General features: G+C 39.9%; 1 protein-coding gene across 1 annotated transcript in view; it reads left to right on the top strand.

Annotated features, from left to right (window-relative positions):
- LOC111347272 (MAM and LDL-receptor class A domain-containing protein 2) overlaps positions 1 to 23,588 on the top strand; it is a 61,853-nt gene extending 38,265 nt beyond the window's left edge. The window contains exons 33-64 of the mRNA XM_088756631.1: positions 453 to 552; positions 734 to 829; positions 1,179 to 1,414; positions 1,711 to 1,819; positions 2,361 to 2,689; positions 3,267 to 3,405; positions 6,984 to 7,151; positions 8,355 to 8,574; positions 9,130 to 9,269; positions 9,576 to 9,809; positions 10,295 to 10,557; positions 11,094 to 11,202; positions 11,718 to 12,062; positions 12,523 to 12,561; positions 12,697 to 12,814; positions 12,971 to 13,042; positions 13,159 to 13,230; positions 13,591 to 13,662; positions 14,004 to 14,075; positions 14,210 to 14,281; positions 14,624 to 14,695; positions 16,056 to 16,127; positions 16,284 to 16,355; positions 16,630 to 16,701; positions 16,858 to 16,929; positions 17,661 to 18,706; positions 20,055 to 20,263; positions 20,761 to 20,932; positions 21,461 to 21,521; positions 21,995 to 22,187; positions 22,277 to 22,459; positions 22,685 to 23,588. Of these exons, the coding sequence (XP_088612757.1) occupies positions 453 to 552; positions 734 to 829; positions 1,179 to 1,414; positions 1,711 to 1,819; positions 2,361 to 2,689; positions 3,267 to 3,405; positions 6,984 to 7,151; positions 8,355 to 8,574; positions 9,130 to 9,269; positions 9,576 to 9,809; positions 10,295 to 10,557; positions 11,094 to 11,202; positions 11,718 to 12,062; positions 12,523 to 12,561; positions 12,697 to 12,814; positions 12,971 to 13,042; positions 13,159 to 13,230; positions 13,591 to 13,662; positions 14,004 to 14,075; positions 14,210 to 14,281; positions 14,624 to 14,695; positions 16,056 to 16,127; positions 16,284 to 16,355; positions 16,630 to 16,701; positions 16,858 to 16,929; positions 17,661 to 18,706; positions 20,055 to 20,263; positions 20,761 to 20,932; positions 21,461 to 21,521; positions 21,995 to 22,187; positions 22,277 to 22,459; positions 22,685 to 22,783 (5,328 nt within the window). The 3' untranslated portion in view covers positions 22,784 to 23,588. The remainder of the gene's footprint in view (positions 1 to 452; positions 553 to 733; positions 830 to 1,178; positions 1,415 to 1,710; positions 1,820 to 2,360; positions 2,690 to 3,266; positions 3,406 to 6,983; positions 7,152 to 8,354; positions 8,575 to 9,129; positions 9,270 to 9,575; positions 9,810 to 10,294; positions 10,558 to 11,093; positions 11,203 to 11,717; positions 12,063 to 12,522; positions 12,562 to 12,696; positions 12,815 to 12,970; positions 13,043 to 13,158; positions 13,231 to 13,590; positions 13,663 to 14,003; positions 14,076 to 14,209; positions 14,282 to 14,623; positions 14,696 to 16,055; positions 16,128 to 16,283; positions 16,356 to 16,629; positions 16,702 to 16,857; positions 16,930 to 17,660; positions 18,707 to 20,054; positions 20,264 to 20,760; positions 20,933 to 21,460; positions 21,522 to 21,994; positions 22,188 to 22,276; positions 22,460 to 22,684) is intronic.
- Positions 23,589 to 23,997: the final 409 nt, after the last annotated feature.

Below are 23,997 nucleotides of genomic sequence, written 5' to 3'. Positions count from 1 at the left end.
ATCACGAAATAAGGAAGTACGAACACGATTTGGTCACAAATTAAAGTTGTTGGCATTCGTAGTACGGCCGGTGATCAAGTTGATATATTCATTGACATTAATATTATGATACTTATGCATACACTTATAGAAGAAGCAGATGTCTCGAAGTTCGTGCCAATAACATAATGGTAACAGTTTTAGCATTTTTAAGCGGGACTTATAGTCAGGTCTTTCCGATACCTTATTACTACAGTTCAAAATGAAACGAGTTGCCCGACATAGACGTTTTCAATTTGAGCTCTTTTTTAGAAGGGCATTTGAAAGAGTGCATTTAATCTTCATTTACTTAATCACAAATTTGCCAAAAGTACAAGGTTTAAAATCTGACGTATTTCACAAAGTTAATGAAAAATACGCATTTAAGCGTTGTAGAGGTCAATTTTTGTTGATATCAAGATTGCTATTTTCAGTTTGTACTGGAAGGAACAGTTGGTACTGGAAGTAAAGGTGATATTGCAGTGGATGATTTCACGCTATTGGACGGAACATGTGAGAAAATCTTCAAACAAAGTAAGTATGTTTAATTTTATGGTGATTGAAAGTGATCCAAACAGAAATAAAGGCTTCAAGACAAGTTAACTAGAATTACCACGATTTCTCGCTATTTTCCCGTCCAGTATCGTCAGTATTAGGAACAAAAAGGAGCACAAGTTGCATCTATAACCTATTGCTTTTTATGCTTCGTCTCCAGCGAGTCCAGACTGCTATTTTGAAGGGGGTATGTGCGATTGGTACGTTCATGATGGAGGGGTTCTGAATACTCATCTGGCGGGAATGAGAAAGCGAGGTAAGCTGTTTGATCGTCAGTTGACAGTAACATAGTGATGCTTTATCACCGATAACGGTAGTTTGTTTTCCCTTTCCCCATAATTGCAAGAGAAAATACAGCATTTTAAAAAGAAGCCTTAAAAGTGATGCAATAACCTTCAGCAGTTTTCAATATGGTGCCGTCCATAAACGTACTTTTTCGCAAATTTGAAAACGATTTTTTCTTTAGGAGGTTAGGATATTCTTTGGAATCTTAAAATGTAGTCCCCACTATAATTTCGCGTATACTTTTTAATGTCGGCGACAAAATCAATTGGTATCCAGAGCAGATCACCCCTTAACACGTCGCCGTATTTTGTTGTCGGTAGGATACGCCTCTTTACCGGCTGGAGCATCAGAACCGCCATGTTTTCTCTCGTCTTCCATCATCAACAGCATTGCTTATGAATGGAACTGCCTTCGTTTCTGGCGCAAGGCTTCGTTAACTGTGTTATTAAACAACACAAAGATGAACAAAACTCAACTTCTTTTTCATGCAGAAGAGGCGACCAATATGTGGCGTTACGTACAGCTTCCAATACCAATCAATTCAACTCAAATTCAGGTAGTTAATACTCTCCTTCGCAGCGTTTTGTTAAGTCTCGCCACGCAACGTCAAGCTCGTGACAACAGGTGTATCGTGAGAGAGCGTGAGACCACACAAAGGCTGCGAAGGAGAAAAACTTTTAACGTGGTTAAGATTTAACGATGTCGTGGTGTCTTCTATGACGGTGTTCTTAAACAGTTTTCCTAGAACTGGAGTGGGTTAAACTCAAAGATTCCTTTTTCTCATGAAACCTTTCTTCTCGCGGTTGTACATGTCTGAGCTTATCATAATTGCCTTTTTATAACCTACCATAGATTCATTTTGTTGGTGTCTGCAAATTCACTCATGGACCATTTGTGGCCATCGCAAATGTTTCTTTCACCAAAGAACCCTGCAAACTGATTCCTTGGAGCGCTGGTAAAGGTAAGGGTTACTTTAGAGGTTACGTAGTCATAGTAAACCGAACTTCGTGTCACGTTCTTTTTTTACGTGGCAGGCACTTGCTGTGCCCATTAACCTCTCACTCCTACGACTAACTAATCAAAGTGACGCTATGGTGAACTCGTGGATATGCTGTGCAAAATATGAATAAAATGAATGTAATTGTACTAAAAGCCAATGATCCTATAGTTCCAATTGAAGAAACATATTAAAGCCGTCAATCCCCACATAAGAGTTAAATTTTCAAGAAATGTGCGTCATTCATTAAGGGGAAGGAATATTTAGATTTTAGGGTTAGATGGCGAAAGGAGGAAGAGCATAACCTTTTAGGGACATTTGTCAGACCCAAAGCTACATTAGAATAGAGAAACTGAAATAGTTTTCTTCTTTTCACCTCCATACTCGCCTCTAACCGTAGGTAAAACAGCTAAGGACGCGGAAAGTATAGAGTACGGTTTATTCTATCCTGTTCTAACTATTTTACCGATAGCTACATTACTTTTTGATCCCTAACAACCATTAGATTGTCAAAAGCCTCTTGGCATGGAGAATGGAGCTATCTCCAATGAACAAATCACTGCTTCATCGCAATGGAATGCCTACTATGCCCCTTCCCAGGGCAGGTTACATTCTAAACAATCAGGCGTTAAATGGAGATCTTGGTCAGCCAGCGTAAACGACAATAACCAATGGCTTCAAGTGGCTCTGGAAATTCAGTACATGAAGATCACAGCTGTAGCAACACAAGGACTGAGTGAATATTCTGAGTGGGTAACGAAGTACAAGCTGCAGTATAGCGGGGATGGAATAAGCTTCCAGTATTACAAGGAGCCAGAAGATATTGAAGAGAAGGTGAGTTGGACGTCACACATCAAAGTCATATTACTCTTGTCTTTCTCATCCAAAATTAAAAAGAAAATAAGCATTTGGCTGAGATTAGTATCCTTTGGTTTGACTATGTTTGGTTGGGGTCGGCTCAGCTCAGATCGAGTCGATTGGAGTCGCATCGTATCGGGTCAGGCCGCGTCGCATCGAATCGAGTCGGGACAGTGCGAGATTGGGAGGGAAAAGGTAGAGCAGGTCGATTCGGTTCAGCCTACCTTTTTTGGCCGAGTTTGGTTTTATTAAGTTCGGTCCGGAACAGTCCAGGTCGGTCCAGGGCGAGGCGGGGCGAGGCGGGGCGAGGCTCGTCGAGTTGGCTCAGCTTGGCTCGGCTTCGTTGGGTGTAGTTGGATTCGGTTTAGCTCGGTTGAATTTTGCTGGGTTCAGTTTTATTCGGTTCATCTCGTTTCGATATGGTTTGATCTTGTTCGTTTTCATTTGGTTCGATTCCGTTTTCATTTACATAAGTTCAGGAGGATAATATGATTTTGAAGTGAGAATAGACAAGCTTTCCTTTCATAATTTGTACTACCATCTTTTCATGAAGGAATTTGATGGAAACACAGATATGGACACTGTTGTTTTTCATGAAGTTAATCCACCTATCATAGCACGTTTCATCCGCTTTCGACCGATAGCTTGGAAAGGTTGGATCTCCATGAGAGTGGAGCTGTATGGCTGTAAAGGTAATGTATCTGATTTACGAATCGACACCGTCTGATATTAGACCTGCCTGCGCCTAAAATAATCGTTTTTGGTTGTTTTTGGAAAGATAATGCATCAGAAAACCACTCTCGTCTACTTTCTATCCTGATTCCCTTGCCTGTATCTGAGTCTCAACGCGTCGGTAACAAAATAACTCGGTAATAGTGGCACCACAAGAAGTAATAGCTATATAGTAGTAGCAGTAATAGTTGCAGTGGTAGTAGCAGACAGTGATTGTGGAAGCGGCAGTAGCAGTCGCAATAGCAGTGGCGGTAGCAGTGACGGTGGCGGTGGCTTTGGCAGTGGCACGGCCATGTAGTCTCTTTCTATTCTCCAGCAAAACCTTGAGGGAACCTCCTCTCTTTTAACAAGTAACTCCCAAAATGTTCCAAATGTATTTCTCAATAGATCTTGCATAACAATTGCCTTACCGGGTGGTCTGATGTTTTTTGTCACTTTCCAAAGGGTCTTACAGCCGCTTCGAATTTCCCGTGGCTGCCATCTTGAATAGCGCGCAATGAAATTTAAGCTCATGACGTGTAATGGTTTCTTGGTACTCATGTTGATACTTTATTGCTGTCTCTTGAAGAAAAATTCATTGAATATGTCACAGATCTTTATCATCAGTTGGAGCCATAAACACCATGAGGTGTTCGATCGGCGGTCGAGATTTTCAGAATTTCTAACCTGGCGCTTCTCCATATTCTTCATCTTTTACCTTGCTTTCCTGTCTCTCTTCGCTTGAAGAGTGCTCCGGCTCTAACTAAAAAGGAAGAACTGTGACACATTCTCTAAACATTTCTTAAACGACTGCAATTTAGGGTCGACATAAGTGGAAAACTACACCTTGTGTGCATTGTGCAGTATTTTAGATGACGGCCGCGGGAAATTCAAAGTGGCTGTGATACCCTTCTTTGGAAAACGATAGAAAAATCAGACCGCTTGGTAAGGCAACTTCTTTATGCCCGATCTACTGAGGAGTACATTTGGAACATTTTAAGACTTATTTGTTAAAACAAGGGAGGTTCCGTTTAAAAAGCACGCGCATTTTTCCAAGGAGAGCCATTAAGTTGAAAATAACCTAATGGGAATGCAGGCTTATGTGGAAGGCTTTTATCAATCATAGTTCAGTTGTTGTTTAAACCTGCTCCCGCATTGTTTAAACCTGCTATTACGCTAGTACGATGGCGACCAAACAGCTTTTACTTCTTTCGGGCGATGTTGAAACCAACCTCGGATGGCAAGGCGTGATTGACCAAACGGGAGATTATTTGCATGACTTCGCAAGGTCTGTGCACCAGGGATTAAACCTGAGTGTAGCACAGATTAATATCAGCAGCCTTAGGAATAAGGTCGACGAGATAAAAATATTGCTGCACATCTGCCGTTTTGACATTCTTGCGATTACTGAAACTCACTTGGATCGGAAAATTTCCTATCGATCGTCAACTCGAGATTAATAACTACAAGATTATCCGAATGGACAGAGACGCTAACACCATCGGCGGTGGATATTTGTTCTACATCGCCAATCATATTTGCTCAACACGGCTAAGCTCCTTGGAATCGAAGGACACTGAGGCTATATGGCTTAAGATTCTGGTAAACTCGTCCGTTTTCATCGTAGGAACTGTTTATAGATCACCTTTAGATTCTCTATTCTTTGATAGATTTCAGGTCATACTCGAGAAACTCTGGATTAAACGCCGCAATGAAGTTATCACTGGCGACTTAAACTGCGATAGTACTTGTTTAACTGACGGTTCAATTTCCTCCACTTCTGGCCAAAAATTACAGGATTTGTTATCTCACTTTAACTACACGGTTATCAATGACAAACCAACCAGGGTGACAAGTGGTACGTCTACTCTAATTGACCAGGTAATAAGCAGCAATCGTAACCTGATAAAAAACACCAGAACAATCGAGCTTGGAATCTCGGACCACATGCTTGTACATGCATCAGTCCAAACAAGGATCAAGCGACCTCCCACCTTGTTTTCGTTGTTTTGCAACGATTTGCCTGATATAGTTGGGAATTGTGATGGTGATATTCACCTGCATGCTGATGAAACTACGATTTACGCGGCTGCATCTTCTCCTGATATGGTCGCTGTTGTCTTGAACGTTATCCTTCGGAAGTTGTATAACTGGTGCTGCCTTAACCGCCTCATACCCCATCCTGGTAAAACCGAGTATATGATTTTAATGCGTGGCCAGTTTGTTGGGCTGCTGCAACCAGTGTTATTGGGGAACAGTGTTGTCACTCAAGTTAAATCATCTAGGTGTTTAGGGGTAGAAGTTGATAGTGACCTCAATTGGAACGCTCACCTAAAAGAGTTGATTAAGTCCTTTTCACAAAAGTTGAACCTTCTCAAGTCCTTATATTTCTTACCTACTACAGCGAGAGCTGATTTTTATCTCAAAGTAATTCTACCATGCATCTGTTACCTATGGGTTGATTGTATGGGGTTCCTGCGGCAATTCGCTCTTTGATGAGCTGGAGAGGATACATGTACGTGCCGCAAAGATCACCTACGGCCTCGATTGGTACACACCAAGTGATTTTATCTTAGCCCAATGCACGTGGCGCACTGTTAAAAATTTATACAAACATAGATTACTTATCTTGGCACATGACTGTTTCTATAACTTTTTACCCGTTCCCATTATGAAGCTGTTTACGAAATATGGGTGCAACTATAACTTGCTTAGGAAATTGACCTTTTTATTACCAAAACCAAACACTGAAGTTCTTTGCAAGTCCACCAGTTACAAGGCCGCATCTCTATGGAATTCTCTTGACAATCATACGCGTGCAATCTCAAGCGAAAGCTTATTTAAAAATTTTCTAAAACACAAAACCTCATACGCTTAGTTAAATTTATAGATGAATAATATTTTAATTAATTTCTAATTAATTAGGTTAATTTTTTAATATTCGATCTTAAAAGGTTAATTAGGTCAATTAGGTTGATTTTAAATCAAGGTTAATTAATTAATTAAGTTAATTTTTATATAAACGACCATATTAGGTTAATTAGGATAATTAATAATGGTAATTTAACTGAGTGGAGTGCAATTTTGGCAGAAATCATACGCGTGATTTCGAAATCAAAAGTATGATTTCAGACCAAAATTGCACGACACGAGGTTCAATTACCACTTTATCACATCCATTTTGAAATCGCCCAAATACAGGACTTGGTCAATTCAAATATTTTACTGATGCAGTACTGAGCCGGTTTTTAAATACAAAGCGGAACCAGAAACGCTTTTACATCTCATTTTGTATGTAAAACAGAAAGACTTTGACGTCATGTGTCAAAACCTCAGTCAAGCGTAACATGATGCGATTTAGAGCAAAAAATGCGGCGATTCGTGAATAAATCGCATCAATTAGAGCCAATCAGATTACAGGGAATACCAGTGATTTCAAAATGGATGTAATAAGGTTGATTATTAAATACACGACCACATCAGCTCCGCTGTAATTTTTATCGTGTTTAAATAAATGTTGCTGTTGTTGTTGTTGTTGATCGAATATTGAATCAATTAGATGACAGCTCATGTGACATATCGCAAGACTGGTGTGGATGGAAAAGTATTCATGGCTGGAAGAGTCTCAAGAACAAGGAGCTTGACTATATCTATCAGAACGACAGTGGTCATACAGGTAATGACAAACAGGGCGGTGTTGGCGACTCTGTTCACTCCATTGGTTTTGGTGGGTAAAATGTTTAATATTTTAAATAAAAAAATTCATTCATCGTACATTTCTATAACTTTCTTCTTTGCTGTTTGGGAAAATTAAACTCATGAACTGGAAATTCAAAACTAAATTTTTGAATAAATCTCAGCTACAATTGTAATGCGCTGCCAAGTCGTTTAACGCAGGGATTTCAAAAGACGAATCCAATTGAGTCAAGGACTGTAAGATTCAGAACTGAAATCCCCAAATGTGAAACCCAAGGGCCTAAACTACTCTGACACTTAACATCCTTATTATCATGTGAGTTTGACCGTAATATTTATAGCGCAGGACCTAATTAGTTTGTATGTTTCTGAATTTTATTGTTCCCGGCGAACACAAATACAGTTGAACCTCTCGTAAGTGACCATCCAAAATGTCGAGTCTAGTGATCTCTTACCGGCGGAAGGTGGTCGCTTACCAGGTTCCATATCTCGAGTAATTTTCGTATGGTGACCGGGCCCTTTCCGGCCAGCGCTTATGGAAACTTATAGGAGTAACTCTCAGCGGCGTATTCAAGTAAAAAACAAAAAAGATCTTATGATCTATGGTGATTATTTTGTATCTCACATATTACTTAATACAGCGCGTTTGGGACAATTCTCGTGAAAGAAACTTGGTTCGTTTGCTATTCTGAGTGGTGCTGTCCAAATTTCTGTGGGAACCGAACACAAGCAAAAATTCACGCGGTAAAGCCATTTCGGAAAGCACTTCTGGTGGCTCTACTTTAACAACATATGTTGAAACAAATTTCAGTTTCCGCTTGTGAGAGAAAAACCGATAGTCTGTCAAGTGGTCTCCTACGGGAGGTTGAGAATCCCTAAGAGAGGTCGATCACGAGAGGTGGTCACTTACGAGAGGTTCCATTTATTGGGATCTAACTTGGAAACTTTTGGTATTTTGAAAAAGTGGTCGCTAACGGGAGGTGTTCATTAACGAGAGACAGTCGCAAAGGAAGGTGCGACTCTAATTTTGTTTCAGCGCGCAAGCTTCCGAACACATTCAGGAAAAAGGTTTCCGTAATCCTCCTGCTTCCCCTCTGAAATGAAAATTTATTAAGTGGAAGTTAAAATGGATCTGTCTTGTCACTGCATCCTCTATCAAATTTTCAGCTGTATATGGTTTGCTATATAATTGATAGGAATTTTTTTTTTAACATTACATGAATTCTCGATCCAGGAAACTACGAGATTCATCTTCCTGATAATGATCTTGGCTATGAGTTGTTCTCGGGCATTTCACCCCTCCTCAAGGGTTTTACGCTCTGCTTTTGGATAAAGACCTCTCATGATGGTTTTTTCATCGAATATAAAGTCTCCGGGGAGCAAGGCGAGTCGCTGCAACTGGGTTGCTACGTCAGTAACGACACTTTTGTATTACAGATGGAAAACATGACGAGGTAGGAAACAAAATATTCAATTCATTGATTGTCCCTTGGAAGGTGCATAAAAGGGAATTTAAGCAAACTCCATAAGCAAGGTCAACGAGAACGAGACAGGACCAAACTAAAAGTTTGACGAGCCGAAATATAGTTCTGCGGGTGGTTTTCATTTCGTGGCCGTCCTCTACAGAACAACAACGGGATACCGCCAATTCTTTAGGAGTCAGAAAACGGGAACACCGAAAGCAAATAAATCAAGTTTCTATTCTATTCTTTAATGCAATCAGTGCTACCATTTGTTCAAATTCAACTGAACTCATTTCTTAGCTTCTCTTTTCGTTGGCACCATAGCTGAGACTCCTAAGTTTTCGAGAACCAGTTTGTGTAAGAGTGTGTAAAGGAGAAGTAAAACTTCGCAATGATAATTCATCCTGGAATGCACTTACTACTGTAACTTAGTGAGTGGCCCCATGCCACCATATGGATGAATGGATGGATGGATAGATGAATTTAAATGCCTAATCATCTTTAATTCTTTTATTCATATCTTTTATTCATATCTTTTATTCATAGCAAAATACCGATGGGCGTAGCAGATGACATGTGGCACCACCTGTGTGTAATGTGGAATATTCGTATGGGGTTCATGCAGGTGTTCAAAGACGGCGAGAGAATATATGGTTCACTTGAATTCCATTTTAGGCCGATCGAAGGTACCTTTTGTAGAGAAATTATTGACATTTGCCTAATGGCTTCCGCGAAAGTGTTATTTTTTTTAGCGTCTGGTTGATTTTGCTTTGCATTTTTCCACTGTTACTTTCTAACTAGACCATCTTCAATTTATCGTAATAGATGGCTGATTTTAAACGAGATCGCCGCGGTAAATTAACTTTTGCGATCAAAAATTAAGCTGAGGGTTAAATTCGTGAGTTATCGAACTTCCGGATGATGACAATTTTTTTCAGAAAATGTAAGTGTTGTAACAAAATTGCTACAATTTCTTAACCTGTTGTACGCAGGGGGAGGAACCATGACCATTGGTTTCAGAAATACCAGCGACAATGCGTCAATTGCTTTGGGTGTACTGAGTGGTTTCAATCTGTGGGGTCACCCAATGCCAGTCGAGGAGGTGCTGCGCATGTCAATTGGATGTGACAGCGAAGATGGTGACGTGAAGGCCTGGAAAACAGTCAGAAAAGGGTTGCAGAAAGAAGTGAAAGTAAAATTGTTTCCAACCTGCAGTGATAGAGGAGGCAAGTTCCAAGTGACGAGAATTTGATTGCAAACGGTCCTTAATTTATTGCTCTAAATTTTGAGTATGAAAGATCCTTTTGGCTGTTTAAGGGAGTTTTGAAACTGAGCTGCGAAACCACAAGAAGAAACGAGCGAAAAAGTTGTAATTTATCACCTTGCAAATCCAACTCTCGTTTACCCGGTTACACCATAATCCAAAAAAACTTTTGTTATTAATCCATGTCGGGAAAGGCTTTAGCTCTACAGCTGATTGAGCGAAATTAGTGAAGGGAAGAAATCTGAAACCATGCTCGACTCTGAGCCTGGAACCGCTGCATCAATGTCGCAATTTAATTAACTTTCTCCTATAATGGCTCTTGAAATTTGATGTTTTGTTGGTTCGCTCAACATGTTTCTAAATAATCTTTGTTTCTTGGTCATTTATCGATGGAGTTTACGATGATCTTCTGTAAAAAAAATGCGTTCAGTTTTATTTCTGATCCAGGTGGCCGACTTGTCGTGGACACCAACGTCACCCGCTTTACCCAGTTGGCTGTTCTCATGAGTCCGCTATACAATAGATCACATGACTGGCCTAGTGAGTGCCTAAAGTTTCGTTACATGTTCCGGGGACCTGGGAAGAAGACACTTACAATTTACCAGAAGACAAAAACCTACCGTAAAATTCCAATCTGGATTTCAGGAAGCAACACCGGCAAGAACTGGCTTTACGGACAAGTTCCTTTGAATTCTCTTTCTGAGTTTCAGGTATGTGTCTCGGGATATTATGTTAGAAGCAAATTCTGCTCAGAAGGGATAAATGTTTGTGTTCGCGGTATAAAAAAAAAAGAAAAAAGGGTTTTCAGGTTTTAAGCATAGAAAAGTATTAGAAAAAACTTAACCAGTTGCTCATTACCCGCAGCTTTCCATTGTATTTTACTTCGAATAAAGCTTTCCAACAGGGCCCAGTTGTTCAAAGAGCGGATAATACTATCCAACAGATAAATCGCTATCCAGCGGATAAGCGTTAAAAAAACGTACTGCGCTATCCACCGGATAGAGATTTTATCCAGTGAATAGCATTATCTATCCTTCGAACAACCGGAGCCAGAAGGATAGTTCTCCTCATAAAACAATTCCGTAGCGTGGCGTAAAGTTCTTTGCTTATGCAATTTTCTCCATTTCCATGTCCACTTTCTTTAGCTTTTCGAGGATGACGAGTTACAGTGATCGACCATTAATATGAGTTTTTTTCGTTATATATTTTTCTTCCTTTTTTTGCTATCGTCTGATACAATATACAGGTGCTAATAGAAGGAAAAACAGAGACAAGGGAAGACTTGATAGCATTGGCAAGATTGTACATTGAGGAGGGAAACCTTTGCCAACACAAACCCTTATCAGCTAAACAAGGTATGGTTTTAGCAGAAACATTCCTTAAGTGCACTAAACCGCATTCACATTGTGGAGAAAGCTTTTGGAAAGGGATGAAAATTACACTTATGAAAAACTGCACAAACTGACAAATTAACAAAAGCGCCACTTTCCATCTTTGCCTTATCGACTTTTCAGAGGATAAAAGAGGACTAACGGACGTCACCTTTTACAAAATTGACACAAATTGACAAAAGCATCACCTTCCATCTTTGCCATATCGACTTTTTCAAGGATAAATTACCTCCCTTCAGCGGTTTCTTAGTTTGATTCACGAACCTAGCATCACAGAATGGTTGAATGTAATGTTGGTCCTCCTCTTCGCTTCGCAATCGCACGTTTAAACAAAATATGTTCAATTTTTTCTTGAATGTGGAAGGGGTTTTCAATAATTACCTGATTGGCCACAATATTCACAGACTGTCCTTTTGTTATAAGAAACATACCAGCTCCATTTTGTCTCATCAACTAACAGTTCTTTCTTCCTGTTTCAGCCTGTAACGAAACATTGACTAACAAGTCGGGATATTTCTTCTCTCCTTTATATCCGGGACATTCTCTTGATGACATTCTTTGCAGATGGCTCATAACCGTCCCACAACGTCATATAATCCACTTGAAGTTCCAAGAATTCAGACTCAGAGAACACCCAACATGCGATGAATGTTTTGTGGAAGTTTTTGATGGTAGCGAAAAAACTGGACCCTCGTTGGGCAAATTCTGCGGCTATCTGTTTCCTCCAGATTTCTTATCTTCCTCGAATCATTTAACAGTTTTTCTGAGCTGTCACGGAAATTTACCTGTGGCCAGATTAAAGGCCTTGTATCATTCTGTTTCAGGTAAATGAAAATCACAAAGTTTATTGCGTTTTTGTTATGATTCCTTTTTTCATTCTGCTTCCTTGTTCAGTACTTAAGGTGTGGTCTCCATGCTGGAGATAGGGCTCAATTATGGGTGGAAGAAGGCTGTTAAGAAATCCCCTAAGGTGTCAAATACGATTCATTATTTTGTACTTAGAAAATTTTCCCAAATCTAATGAATACCATCCATGATATACCTTTCTTTGGTTGAAAAAAATGCGAAATACCAAAGAAAACCAATTCAGGATTTTGAATATAAGTATATTCTGTTCTGAGTGCATTTAAAAGAGACAAGTCTTTTATTATGCATTAAATTTCTGATCAAGGTTACCAGTAGTACTCCATTCACAGTATTCTTGACTAACTTCTTTGAGCCCTTTTATTTCTTTCCAGTACTCTTTTATGGGGGTATATAAAAGCTCTTCTTTTCTTTTTCCAGCCAAGGACAATGACGAACCATCCTGTTCACGTCGGCAAAGTAAACAATCTTTGGGTCTCGTGCTCTAATTTTATGCTTCTGATTTACTGTTTGCGCGTTTTCCTATCATCCCAGATTGGGACGTTAGTTGTCAGCTTTAGTCTCAATGATAGTATTGTTTTCTCCTGTTTTTAGGTTGTCCATCGAGCTGCAAATGTGAAGATTTCGGTGAAGGCAAAGACAAAGGGATTCTTGTAACTGGAGTAGACTTGCTCAGTATTCCATCTAATCTCCCCCCTAATACTCGAGCTGTGTAAGCCATGAAAAACTTAATAGTTTTGTTGTTTTTCAACTTCATCATTGACATATCCACATTGTTTTCCTTTTCTTTGTTAGCTAGCTGCTCTGTTGGTTTGTGATGATTAGAATTTCTATTCTTGTTTACTGCAAGTTTAATATTTCTTTCAAGGTTTTTCCAGAAAAATCGGATACGTCAGTTACAAGAAAAGGCCTTTGCAAATCTCGACAAGCTAGAATATATGTGAGTAAACTTTACATTTGTTGATTAAAAGAATTAAAAATCTGCATCAAGATTTCTGCTATAGAGTTAGGTGAACTGGCTAGGGAACTTAACGAGCTGATTACTTTTTTTTCTAGAGACATGAGCTTCAATATTCTGCTTCGCCTCAGAGAAAACTGCTTTCAAAATGTCTCATCCGTCGAAACTATGTTAGTATGCATCACGACATTTTAAGGGTAATTTTTTTTGCCGAGTGAGTTGTTTCTTCATTTAAACACTGCAGTCCTCGATTGGGAAAACCGCATAATACGGTCTTTTTTGTCTTTACACTTGTATAAACCAAGAAAATAAGGTGGAGATGTTGTGATCTGATATCCAAGAGGGTTTTAAAAGCTGCTATCCCATTTCAGATCCTAATGGTAACATCTGGGCACATTTGCTTGCCCAATGGTGACAAAAGCGAAACCCTCTACGGTCGTGTATATCTATTTAACTGTCAGAAGAGAGTCGCTTTAAGGCTGTTATCAGTTATATGTTCATTAAATTTAACGCTGTACTTTTTGTTCCAGGAGACTGAACTTCAACTTCTTACAATCCCTTCCCAACGGAGTCTTTCTTGAACTTCCTAATTTACACGTTCTGTAAGTATTTGGGTACCTTAAAGGCCGACCCTCATCACACGTTTGTCACCATGGATCGATTTTAATCAAAGGCGGGAAGTCATAGTGGGTGTAGTTGAACGATTTTCCATTGAGCTCGATATAGTGTAAACGACTGACGCTTGCATACTTGTTCTTATTACGCATCCTATTCTCTAAAATGGCGGCGCAAATTTACCCGAGCAATCACAGAGTTTATACATCGACAACTCGCACTCCTTTCAACACGACTAAAAACCGAGTGTCCTTGATTGGGTCATCAGACTTCATTCCACTTCATTTTACACAATTTAAACTCAGTGAAATTTATTGATTTACTTCAGAGATTTAGGGAAAAACCGTCTTCGCAAAGTAGTAAAAGGAATGTTGGATGGACTTTTTAGAATAAAGGTTTTGTAAGTATTAACTTCTAAACTACAAGTGACCCAATTAAATTTGCAATAGTCTATTTCTCATGTGAAGCTTTCAAAATATCTTCAACAACCTTAAGTGGAGATGGCCTAAATTAAAATTTCATATTTGCTCTCAGAGGCTTGCGTTCAAACCAGATTGAGAGAGTGGAATATGGTGTTTTTGAAAACAAAAGCAACATGACCCATCTGTAAGTATTGTTATCCTTCATATATTTTAGGTAGTGTTTCCCGTGACTTAATTTGAAATAAATATAGACTGTTTGTGATGTGTCGAAATCCTTATTAAGTAATTTTAGGGGTCCGTGTACAGATTAATGGGGTTTAGTTTTTGTCCGTTGTGACACTCTGAAGACCCTATGAAGACTTCTGAAATGGAATTATTTTTAGAACAAGATTGGAATTAGAAAGTTTCGTGGAATTGTTTATAGATCAAGATTGGAAATTCGAAATTTTCGTGGGTTTTCTTTTCCTTATTTTTCGATTAGGTTATGTATTATGGTTTAATTTTTTGATTGGCCATGTGCAATTAGGTATCTTCAGGATAACAAGCTCAAAACATTACCAGACAGCCTGTTTGAAGATCTTTCAAAGCTGAAAGTGTTGTAAGTATGGCAATCCAAAAATTGGTCATCATTAGAGAAAGAAACAAACAGTTGTGAAAACTAAGAATAATTGGTTGCCCACTGGGGCCCGTTTCTCGAAAGTCCATGTACTTACTGCTCTCGAAATTTTTTTCGCTATGTTTACATTCAACATCGTGATATCATAAGTTTTGAAATTCAAACAGTGAAATAATCAGAAAAAGAAATAGAATTGATTGTCTTTTCATCCAACATCTACACTACTGTTACCTTGATTCATGGTATACAATACGGCTCTAAGCCCATAAAGTTACTGGTACTTCCTATATTTCCACGTATGGTAGTTGAAAAGAGCTTTGGGTTGCATCAAACTAACATCCTTCAGCTGGATGTTATCTAAATCTTTTCTCCTGCGTACTTGATTTTACATGAATATTGACAGAGACATTTTTACATAAGTCACATCAGGAAGTAAAACGTTAGGTGGTGTAACCATTTGACTTGAGGGTGACAAGCATCTACTTTCTTCTCACAATCTTGATATCACCCCTGAATCCCACATTAAGGTCAGGAGAACAAAGGAAAATTATCACAAACCAAGGAAGCTCTTGATTGTTAGCCAAATTCTTGTTGTCAATCACAGAAGAAAAGTATAGAGAAGAGTATAGAAAATATGCATACTGATGTTAGGATATAAATGGTCACACGATGATAAAACCAGCATTTTATTTTTTTGTCACTGTTTGAATGATAAGGTATCAATGGAAATAACATAGCTAGCCGATTAATTTTGTGGTCTTAGTCACCTTGAATGCCTGGAGGCTCTACACATTTTTGTTGTGTACAGTGTACTTCAGATACAATGAAACATATCAAGTTCATATATTTTGAACTGCGGCATTAGATACATATGATGCACGATCCTCGCAGTAGATAGCGCTATTTAAGCAATAGCGAAAATCAGACCTGAAAAAAAAAAAAAAAAATCAGGCCTGTACGGGATTCGAACCACTGACCTCTGCGATACTAGTGCAGCGCTCTACCAATTGAGCTAACAAGGCTTGGCTCGTTAGCTCAATTGGTAGAGCGCTGCACTACTATCGCAGAGGTTTTGTTAGCTCAATTGGTAGAGCGCTGCACTAGTATCGCAGAGGTCAGTGGTTCGAATCCCGTACAGGCCTGATTTTTTTCAGGTCTGATTTTCGCTATTGCTTAAATAGCGCTATCTACTGCGAGGATCGTGCATCATATGTAACAGTGTACTTCGTTTCTCGAAATGGCCCATTAAGATAGAAAATTCAAGTGAGGACCATTCAGATCCTCCACAAAACCTTTGAATTATCAATCTTATGACAGAAGTAATTTCGCTTTTTTTCCTCAGAGATTTGAGTGGGAACGAGCTAACAGCGGTGACGAAGGGAACTTTCAAAGGACTCAAATCACTGGAATATTTGTGAGTAGAGTGTTTGTTGATCGCTATATGTCGATGACAAAAACTTAAGTAAAAAAATTCCTAGGTGGTAAGCTTGATAGCTGCCTTAAATCAAATCTTAGATTTGAAAAATAATAGTTTGTCAACACGTAAATTATTTTTTATCCATTGGTACAGGTATCTAAACAAAAACAAGCTATCTGATGTACCTTCCGATGCATTTAGTGAACTAGAAAACTTGAAGTATTTGTGAGTATCTGTCAATGAACATTCTGCTCTTGTTGACCTTCGAAATTGCTCTATTTCACAAAGCGCTTTCCAATTTCGCCCAATCAGATTAATTTTATGGTCTTAGTCACCTTGAATGCCTGGAGGCTCTACACATTTTTGTTGTGTACAGTGTACTTCGTTTCTCGAAATGGCCCATTAAGATAGAAAATTCAAGTGAGGACCATTCAGATCCTCCACAAAACCTTTGAATTATCAATCTTGTGACAGAAGTAATTTCGCTTTTTTTCCACAGAGATTCGAGTGGGAACGAGCTAACAGCGGTGACGAAGGGAACTTTCAAAGGACTCAAATCACTGGAATATTTGTGAGTAGAGTGTTTGTTGATCGCTATATGTCGATGACAAAAACTTAAGTAAAAAAATTCCTAGGTGGTAAGCTTGACAGCTGCCTTAAATCAAATCTTAGATTTGAAAAATAATAGTTTGTCAATACGTAAATTATTTTTTATCCATTGGTACAGGTATCTAAACAAAAACAAGCTATCTGATGTACCTTCCGATGCATTTAGTGAACTAGAAAACTTGAAGTATTTGTGAGTATCTGTCAATGAACATTCTACTCTTGCTGGCCTTCGAAATTGCTCTATTTCACAAAGCGCTTTCCAATTTCGCCCAATCAGATTTAGAAGTACGGGGAGGCGGCGTGGCTGAGTGGTTAGGGTGCTGGACTTGTAATCTGGTGTCCCAGGCTCAAATCCTCCACACTGCCACTCACTGGATTTGTTCTCGGTTGCCCCTAGTTCAATTCCTCGGCTGCGCTCTGTAATTAGCCCCAATGGTCTACCTCCTACCATTGAGGATTTTTAAGCACTTAGTTAGTTGACATTGTGGCTGGCAAGCCCCTAAAGGGGTGCTTCAATTTGCGTATTCATTTACTTACTATTTTAAGTACCATATTAGATGGTTTTTGACCTTCCTAATGAAACAAAATTTTGCCCTAAATAATATAAACAAGTAATCGCATGTTTCGTCGTAAGGTTAAAAATTATCATCCCTCTTAAAACATGAGTGATATTACTCCTTACTTTTACAAGCCCATACAAAACTTTACGAACACACTTCAACCAGCATCAAGTACGGAAAATTATCGTGCATTTCATTGGTTGAGAGGGTGTACGGATTAATCTGAACCAATCAATAAGCAACGAAAAGCAAAACAACTGCATTCCCTTACTACTTTCGACATTTGAATAAAAACTTCTCCTCGGGAGGAGTGAGGTAAAATTGTCAATCATGCCTATCATGAGGTATTTCTTTTACGCAGGAAACTCGACCGATTCATCTTCTGCTGCTACGCCATAAAGTCAATCGAAGGAGTTGACTGCGATTCTCCAATCAACGAGTTTTCGAGCTGCGACGACCTCATGAAAAACGAAACTGTTCAGGTCTGCATCTGGATTCTGGGAATACTTGCGCTCCTTGGCAACGTCCTCGTCATAATATGGCGTGCCGTTGATAAAGAAGAAAGCAGGGTTCAGTCTTGTCTGCTGACCAATCTGGCCGTAGCTGATCTGTTTATGGGCGTGTATCTATTAACGATCGCCATCATGGACTCAAGATGGCGAGGGGAATACTTTAAGCACGACATTAAATGGAGATCTAGCATCGGCTGTCAAGTCATTGGAGCTCTTTCGATGCTCTCTAGTGAAGTTTCTGTCCTGATTCTCACCATCATCACCATCGACCGACTTATCTGTATCGTCTTCCCATTCAAGTTCAAGCGCCTTACTTACAAAGCGGCCGTTTTCGCCTGCATGAGTGTATGGATGTTTGGCATAGTCATATCTGTGATTCCTATCACCGGAATAAATTACTTTTACGATAAAAGTGGTGATTTCAGTTTCTATGGTCGCTCTGCAGTCTGCCTTCCGCTTCAGCTTTCTGAGGGCACACCGGCTGGCTGGGAATACTCCGTGTCATTCTTTGTGGGCTTGAATTTCATTTCTTTCGCCTTTATCCTCGTGGCGTATATCTCAATATTTTGGACGGTAAAGCGTGCTGCACGTGCAGCGCGATCGACGAATTTCAAAAAGGAATCCGAGATGGCTAAGAGGCTTGCCTTCATCGTGATGACAGACTTCTGCTGCTGGATGCCCATCATAACAATCAGTGTTTTATCGCTAACTGGGAATTTTGAGGATCCAAACAAAATCGCCTACGTGTGGATTGCAGTGTTTGTTCTTCCTATCAACTCCTCCATAAATCCAATCCTGTACACTTTTTCCACCCAACGAGCAAAGCAAAGCTTAACCAAAAAGGGAAAACATATCACTGGTATTGTAATGAAGACATTGAACGAGCGAATGCCAGGTGAGTAATGAACAACTATTCACCGAAATGGAGGTGGTTAGTGGTGGATATTTACCTAGCCGCGAAGCGACGAGGTAAATATCCACCGCTAACCACCGACACTGAGCTGAATAGTTGTTTTAGTAAATACTAAAACAGTGAGATATTATACACCACCGTCGTTAATTTGAGTGATTTCTTCGCTTGTCACGGATGCAAACCGGGACGCCATTTTTTCCCGAATTGCTCGCAGGTAAATAGCAAAGGATATTCGGAGTTTGACTAGCCAATCAGAGCGCGCCTTCAACGCCATCCACTTTTTTAGTATATACTAATGACAGTTATCGATGAGCTGAGTGCACTTAATTGGAGGGGATGGGCTAATGACGAATAAAGGAATAAGGAAAGCACTATTTGTTCCTTCTTTTTCTACTGGGACTTTTGGCCCCTGTTATTTTTGCACCCTCCCCCCCCCCCCTCCTCACCCTCTCAACCCAGAGCCTGACACAGTTGTTATCATCTTTGGAGTCCCTCTCAGAAATATTGGGGACCAGAAGCATGTAGAACGGGAGCAACGAGGAAACCGTCCATAATGATTTCGTGGGTGGCTAGATGCCTTTGGACCTCATCTTCGGCATAGTTTTTAAGTTAAAATTGAACACCCTTGCATTCCACAAAAAGACGTAAATGATTCGCCGTTTTCAGACCACATAAATTTTGGCGATTTGCAGAGTATGGCCAATCATGGTTTGCTTGAGGTCCCTGCCAAGGTCTTGGGGGGCAGTAACTCACGAAAAGGTGGATTTCCAGAGGCAGATCCAGGGGTGAGTCCGGGGGGTCCGGACCCCCTATCAGACCTGACGCTTAAAACTTTGAGACTGAAATTCTTACATCGACAGGATCGTATATCGTATTTTAACTGTCTGATATTTTTAATTAATGAATCCAAGTAAACGGTGAGCGGCCAAGGAATTATAACGTGCAACCGCGACTGGTGGGAGGGGGTGTGGGGTGTGGGGGAGAAGTAATTTGCCTCAAAAGAGTCCAACAGTCCTTTCTGAACCAAAGTTTGCACCCCCCCAATCAAAAATTTCTGGATCCGCCCTGATCTCCCCTTTAAAGAACCTTTCAAAAGGGCACTTTGAAGAGAACTACTTCCAAGGAGTACGTTCGATATCTTATGGAAAAGTACAAGTCAAGCAACGCATATTTTCTACAATTGAAGATAAATCTCGAATGCAATCAAATTCGAGATGTGAAAAACTTGTTTTAAACGAGGAGTACTTCTTCAGTGCTGTGTGCGAGTAAGTCCTTGTATTTCTGTGGCAGTCTAACGTGTATTTGCATGATTTATTTTTATTCATCTAAGGTCGGAGTCAGGCAGTGCATTTGATGGAAACATCCCATGATGCCACCCTGATCGCCGATATCATCGCTTTCCCACGTCCCTTGCCTTCACCAGGACAGCATGAACGAGACAATAGTGAACGCAATAGTGAACACATGATGCACTCTAAACTGAAGCTGATTGAGGAAGTGAATATTCTAAAAGACGACACCGCTGGAAAACCTGCCATTGTAAGTGTGTGAAATAATGTTTACCAGAAGACCAAATCCTGAATATCGTTGGGGAGAGATTTATGGAGCTATGCAAGTACATATGACATGCTACCTAAGGTGCGATCACTCTCAATGTTGCTCATCGGTCAGAGTATATTACCAGTCTGTGGAAGGTCGAATATTTCATCTCAGTTAGGATGTGAGACTTGGCTTTTATCTGAGTTAGTCACTGACTGTCTGAACAATTTGGCTGGGGAAATAGTGTTCAAAGTATGCATTGGACTGAACACCAACCGGAGAAGCTAAGTTCGAGCCCTGCCAAAGTCATTGCATCGTGTTCTTGGCCAGGACATTTGACGATCATGAGCAACTGATTTACACTTAAGAGTATAATTTAATACCAGCGAACCAACAGACTCACTCGACTTAAAGACTTGTTGGATGGGAGGGGAGGGAAGGAAGGGCCATTAGGCTGGTATGGGTTTAACCTTCTCAATGAATCTTTGCTATTACAGGGTTATGCTGTAGCTTGGTCTGAGGGACGAGACATTTCAAGTATGGTGTTATTGAAATACTTTGCCACAGAATGCAAAGAAGACTGGATTCGAGAAGTTGATGTGGCAAAGAGCCTGTGTAGTGAGAGAAAAGAATTTCCTTTTCTTCTCAATTATCGTTGGCACTCCACAGGCAAGTGAATAAAAGCTCCTTGTGTTTTGTCCTCTGAACGGAATCATATACTACTAGTATGATTTGCTGTTCAACGAAAAGTTAACGAGTATCGAAATTGCCGAGGAATTAGAAACACTTTCCTACTGTTTTTAAGTGTTTTAATATCCTGCTGTGCAGATATGATTGATTGCTGCTAAATATTCTTACATGAATATAAGGCAGAAGCGCTTTGACCCCGGGTCACCCTGAGGGATTTTGAAAATTACTTGATAGGAAAAAAAATAATTCCCACGTGATCCAGAATAGATGCACTCAAAATGAGTTCAAATTTTTTAAGTAGCTAATTTTACCTTCTTGCCGTTGTTGTCAACAAAATTTTTCAGCTAACAAAGTATTTGAGCCTTTCAATGAAACCTTTTTGTAAATATGCAGGCCTGGGTTCTTGAATGAGTTTGTCAAGTCATCTAGTATTTTTATTAAGTCATTTTGCTTTCTTCTAAGGAATTCCTTCTTTGCTCAGGTATTGTTTCTATTTTTCCCTTGCAGCCCGTGACCACGATATTGATCACGGGAAAGTGAAGATTCGCGAGTTACAATCGAACAGTCTGTAAGTAACAGCTCTCATGTTAAAAGACAATTAAAAATTATCATAGAAATTCATCACAGGAACATTTGAGCGAGGCCAAAACATCAAGAAGCTCGAACAAAATTAAACTTAAATGGTTTGACGTGTTAGACGCGTTAACCAAGCCGTGATTGGCTTTAGTTTTGTATCTGATTGGTCGAGAAGGCGACGCGAGCTTTTAAGACTATCACAGGGCAAAGTAAACCAAGCCTGATGCCGAAGCAGTCTAAATTTTGAGCCCTGAAAAAGACATTCGAAACATGAAATGACCTGACCTGATCTAATAAATTGATCAGCCTTTCGCGGCCATTACAAGTCTCTTCCTGTTCAAAAAACAACTATTGCGTTTACTTTCCCACCATACTCGTAGGACAGTGAAAGAAGGAACACAAAGTAGTCGTAACTGGGCTTGTTGTATGTGATGATTTCCAAAATATATGCCCCTTTTGTTTCAGGTTGATTTGCTACAATTTTGTGTCGAGTTCAACATTGCAAGATTTTCTTAGCGACGAGGGAACTGTCCTTAATTTTGATGCGGTTTGTGCTATAGCCTGTGACGTCATCAGCGCTATAGAACGACTACAGGAACTTGGGATGGTGCATAACAACGTCACAACAAGCAACATTTTGATTGCTCATTCCTTAAGGGTAAATAAACTTTCCATCTTTTTGCGAAATCGTATTAGATGCTAATTAGAATCACTCGGTCAAAAGTACGTTCTATCGATTATTTTCAGCTTCTTCCCCTGAGAGCGGTCCTGGGAGGATTTTCTCGAGTGTCAAAGAAGAGCAAGCCTAATTCGTTTACCGTGAACTGGGGAGCTTATAAGCAGATTTGTCATAGCAACGATATTGAGCAGTTTGGACAGTTGATAGCCACTCTATTAGGACACTGTCATGGGTCCAGTGAATACGCCCAGGTAGGGTTCTTACTAGTGACAGCTTGATAACCAGCTGCTGATCAGGAAATGAGCCCACAATCTTCCCGGTAATGTCTGGTATTGGATGGCAAGACATGGCCTGATTCAAAGCCATTAAATAGGCATGAAGAGAATGACCATTATATCGATAATGTTTTCTGTTTCTTCAAAACGAATTGAAAGAGGTAGCTTTTCTCTCCTTACTAAATTTGACTTTTTTTTCAGCTGCATGAAATCATGAACCTGTGTTTTGAGGAAACAGCCGAAAATAACGGACCTAAGGCGTCTAACATCCGCGAGTTGCTGGAGGAGATTCAGCATTGAGTTGAAGTCCGGGAGACATATTTATAAATGGAAAAAAGCTTGGCACAGTATTATTTTACTGAATGCAACTCTTATCTCTAGATGGACAATTTTTGAAGTATTTTATTGTAAACCGTATTTACTGACTCTACTGTGTGTTCATTAGATAAAAGCTGATTTTAATAAGCTATCCATCTAATATGGAGTCCTTCTTTGCCATGCACTCTAACATATAGATTTAGCCAAGCCTAAAGGCGGAGCTCCCAAGTTCGTAATATTAATGATAACATAAAAGATGTGCATTTGCCAAGACTCGCCTGAGTCACCCCTCCCTTACGTACGCTCGGTCAGTCACGTGACAACCGAGAGGTTGACCATATTCTATGGGTATGGGGCACTGCACCACGCGCGCTTCGCGCGCGTGGGAGCCCCGCTACTAATGTGTCACTTACTCTTAACTAGTGTTTTGCGTATCTTACAATTTGCGCGATTCTGAAAATAAGCTTGCTATTCCGGCTTGCCACGCACTAACTCTTATAAACTATAGTGGTGCGGTTCTCTGGAACAGCCTACCCTCAGCTGCTAGGCAAGCAACATCTCTGGCTAATTTCCGACGATTGTTAATTAATTCCGACACGCATTCATGTAACAGGCTTTAATTTAATTTACCTTCTGTAATAGTTGGTAATATTTTAAATTAGACTAATATACATAGTTTATACATAGTATAAATAGTTCTTCGTAATTAGTTGTAGCTTTCATATTAAACTATTAATGCCTGATGGGTTTAACCGTGTTTAAATAAAGATGATGATGATAATGATGATGGTGACGAGGGAACCAGTCATTATTTTTATTGCATGGCGAGGGGGGGGGGTGGGGGGAGAAGTTTGAGGACTATTGAAAATCGGCTGCCAATGATAGGGGATCACACGAATATTGCAAAGCCTTATGGGGGAATAGGATCAGGTAAATTTTATCGTAGCATAATCAAATCCTCCGAAATCCCCTCCTCACCCCTTTTCCTCCCCTCACCCTCCCCTCCCCTCACCCTCCCCTCCCCTCCCATCTCCTCCGCTCCCCCTCAGTTGACAGTCCGTCATTTGCACAAATGAAAAGCTAGGAAAATTTTTCGAGTGATGGTGTGAGGTTAATGTTTTTGTTGAAACTACGATCGATATGTTTCTATTTTTCTGTTATATTTATTCGAAGTCTGGAAGGAAATGAAGCCAAAT

This window comes from Stylophora pistillata, chromosome 4 (assembly GCF_964205215.1).
Source record: "Stylophora pistillata chromosome 4, jaStyPist1.2, whole genome shotgun sequence".
Classification (NCBI taxonomy): domain Eukaryota; kingdom Metazoa; phylum Cnidaria; class Anthozoa; order Scleractinia; family Pocilloporidae; genus Stylophora; species Stylophora pistillata.
The sequence above is the reverse complement of the archived record's forward strand: the minus strand, read 5'-3'. Positions and strand labels throughout refer to the sequence as shown.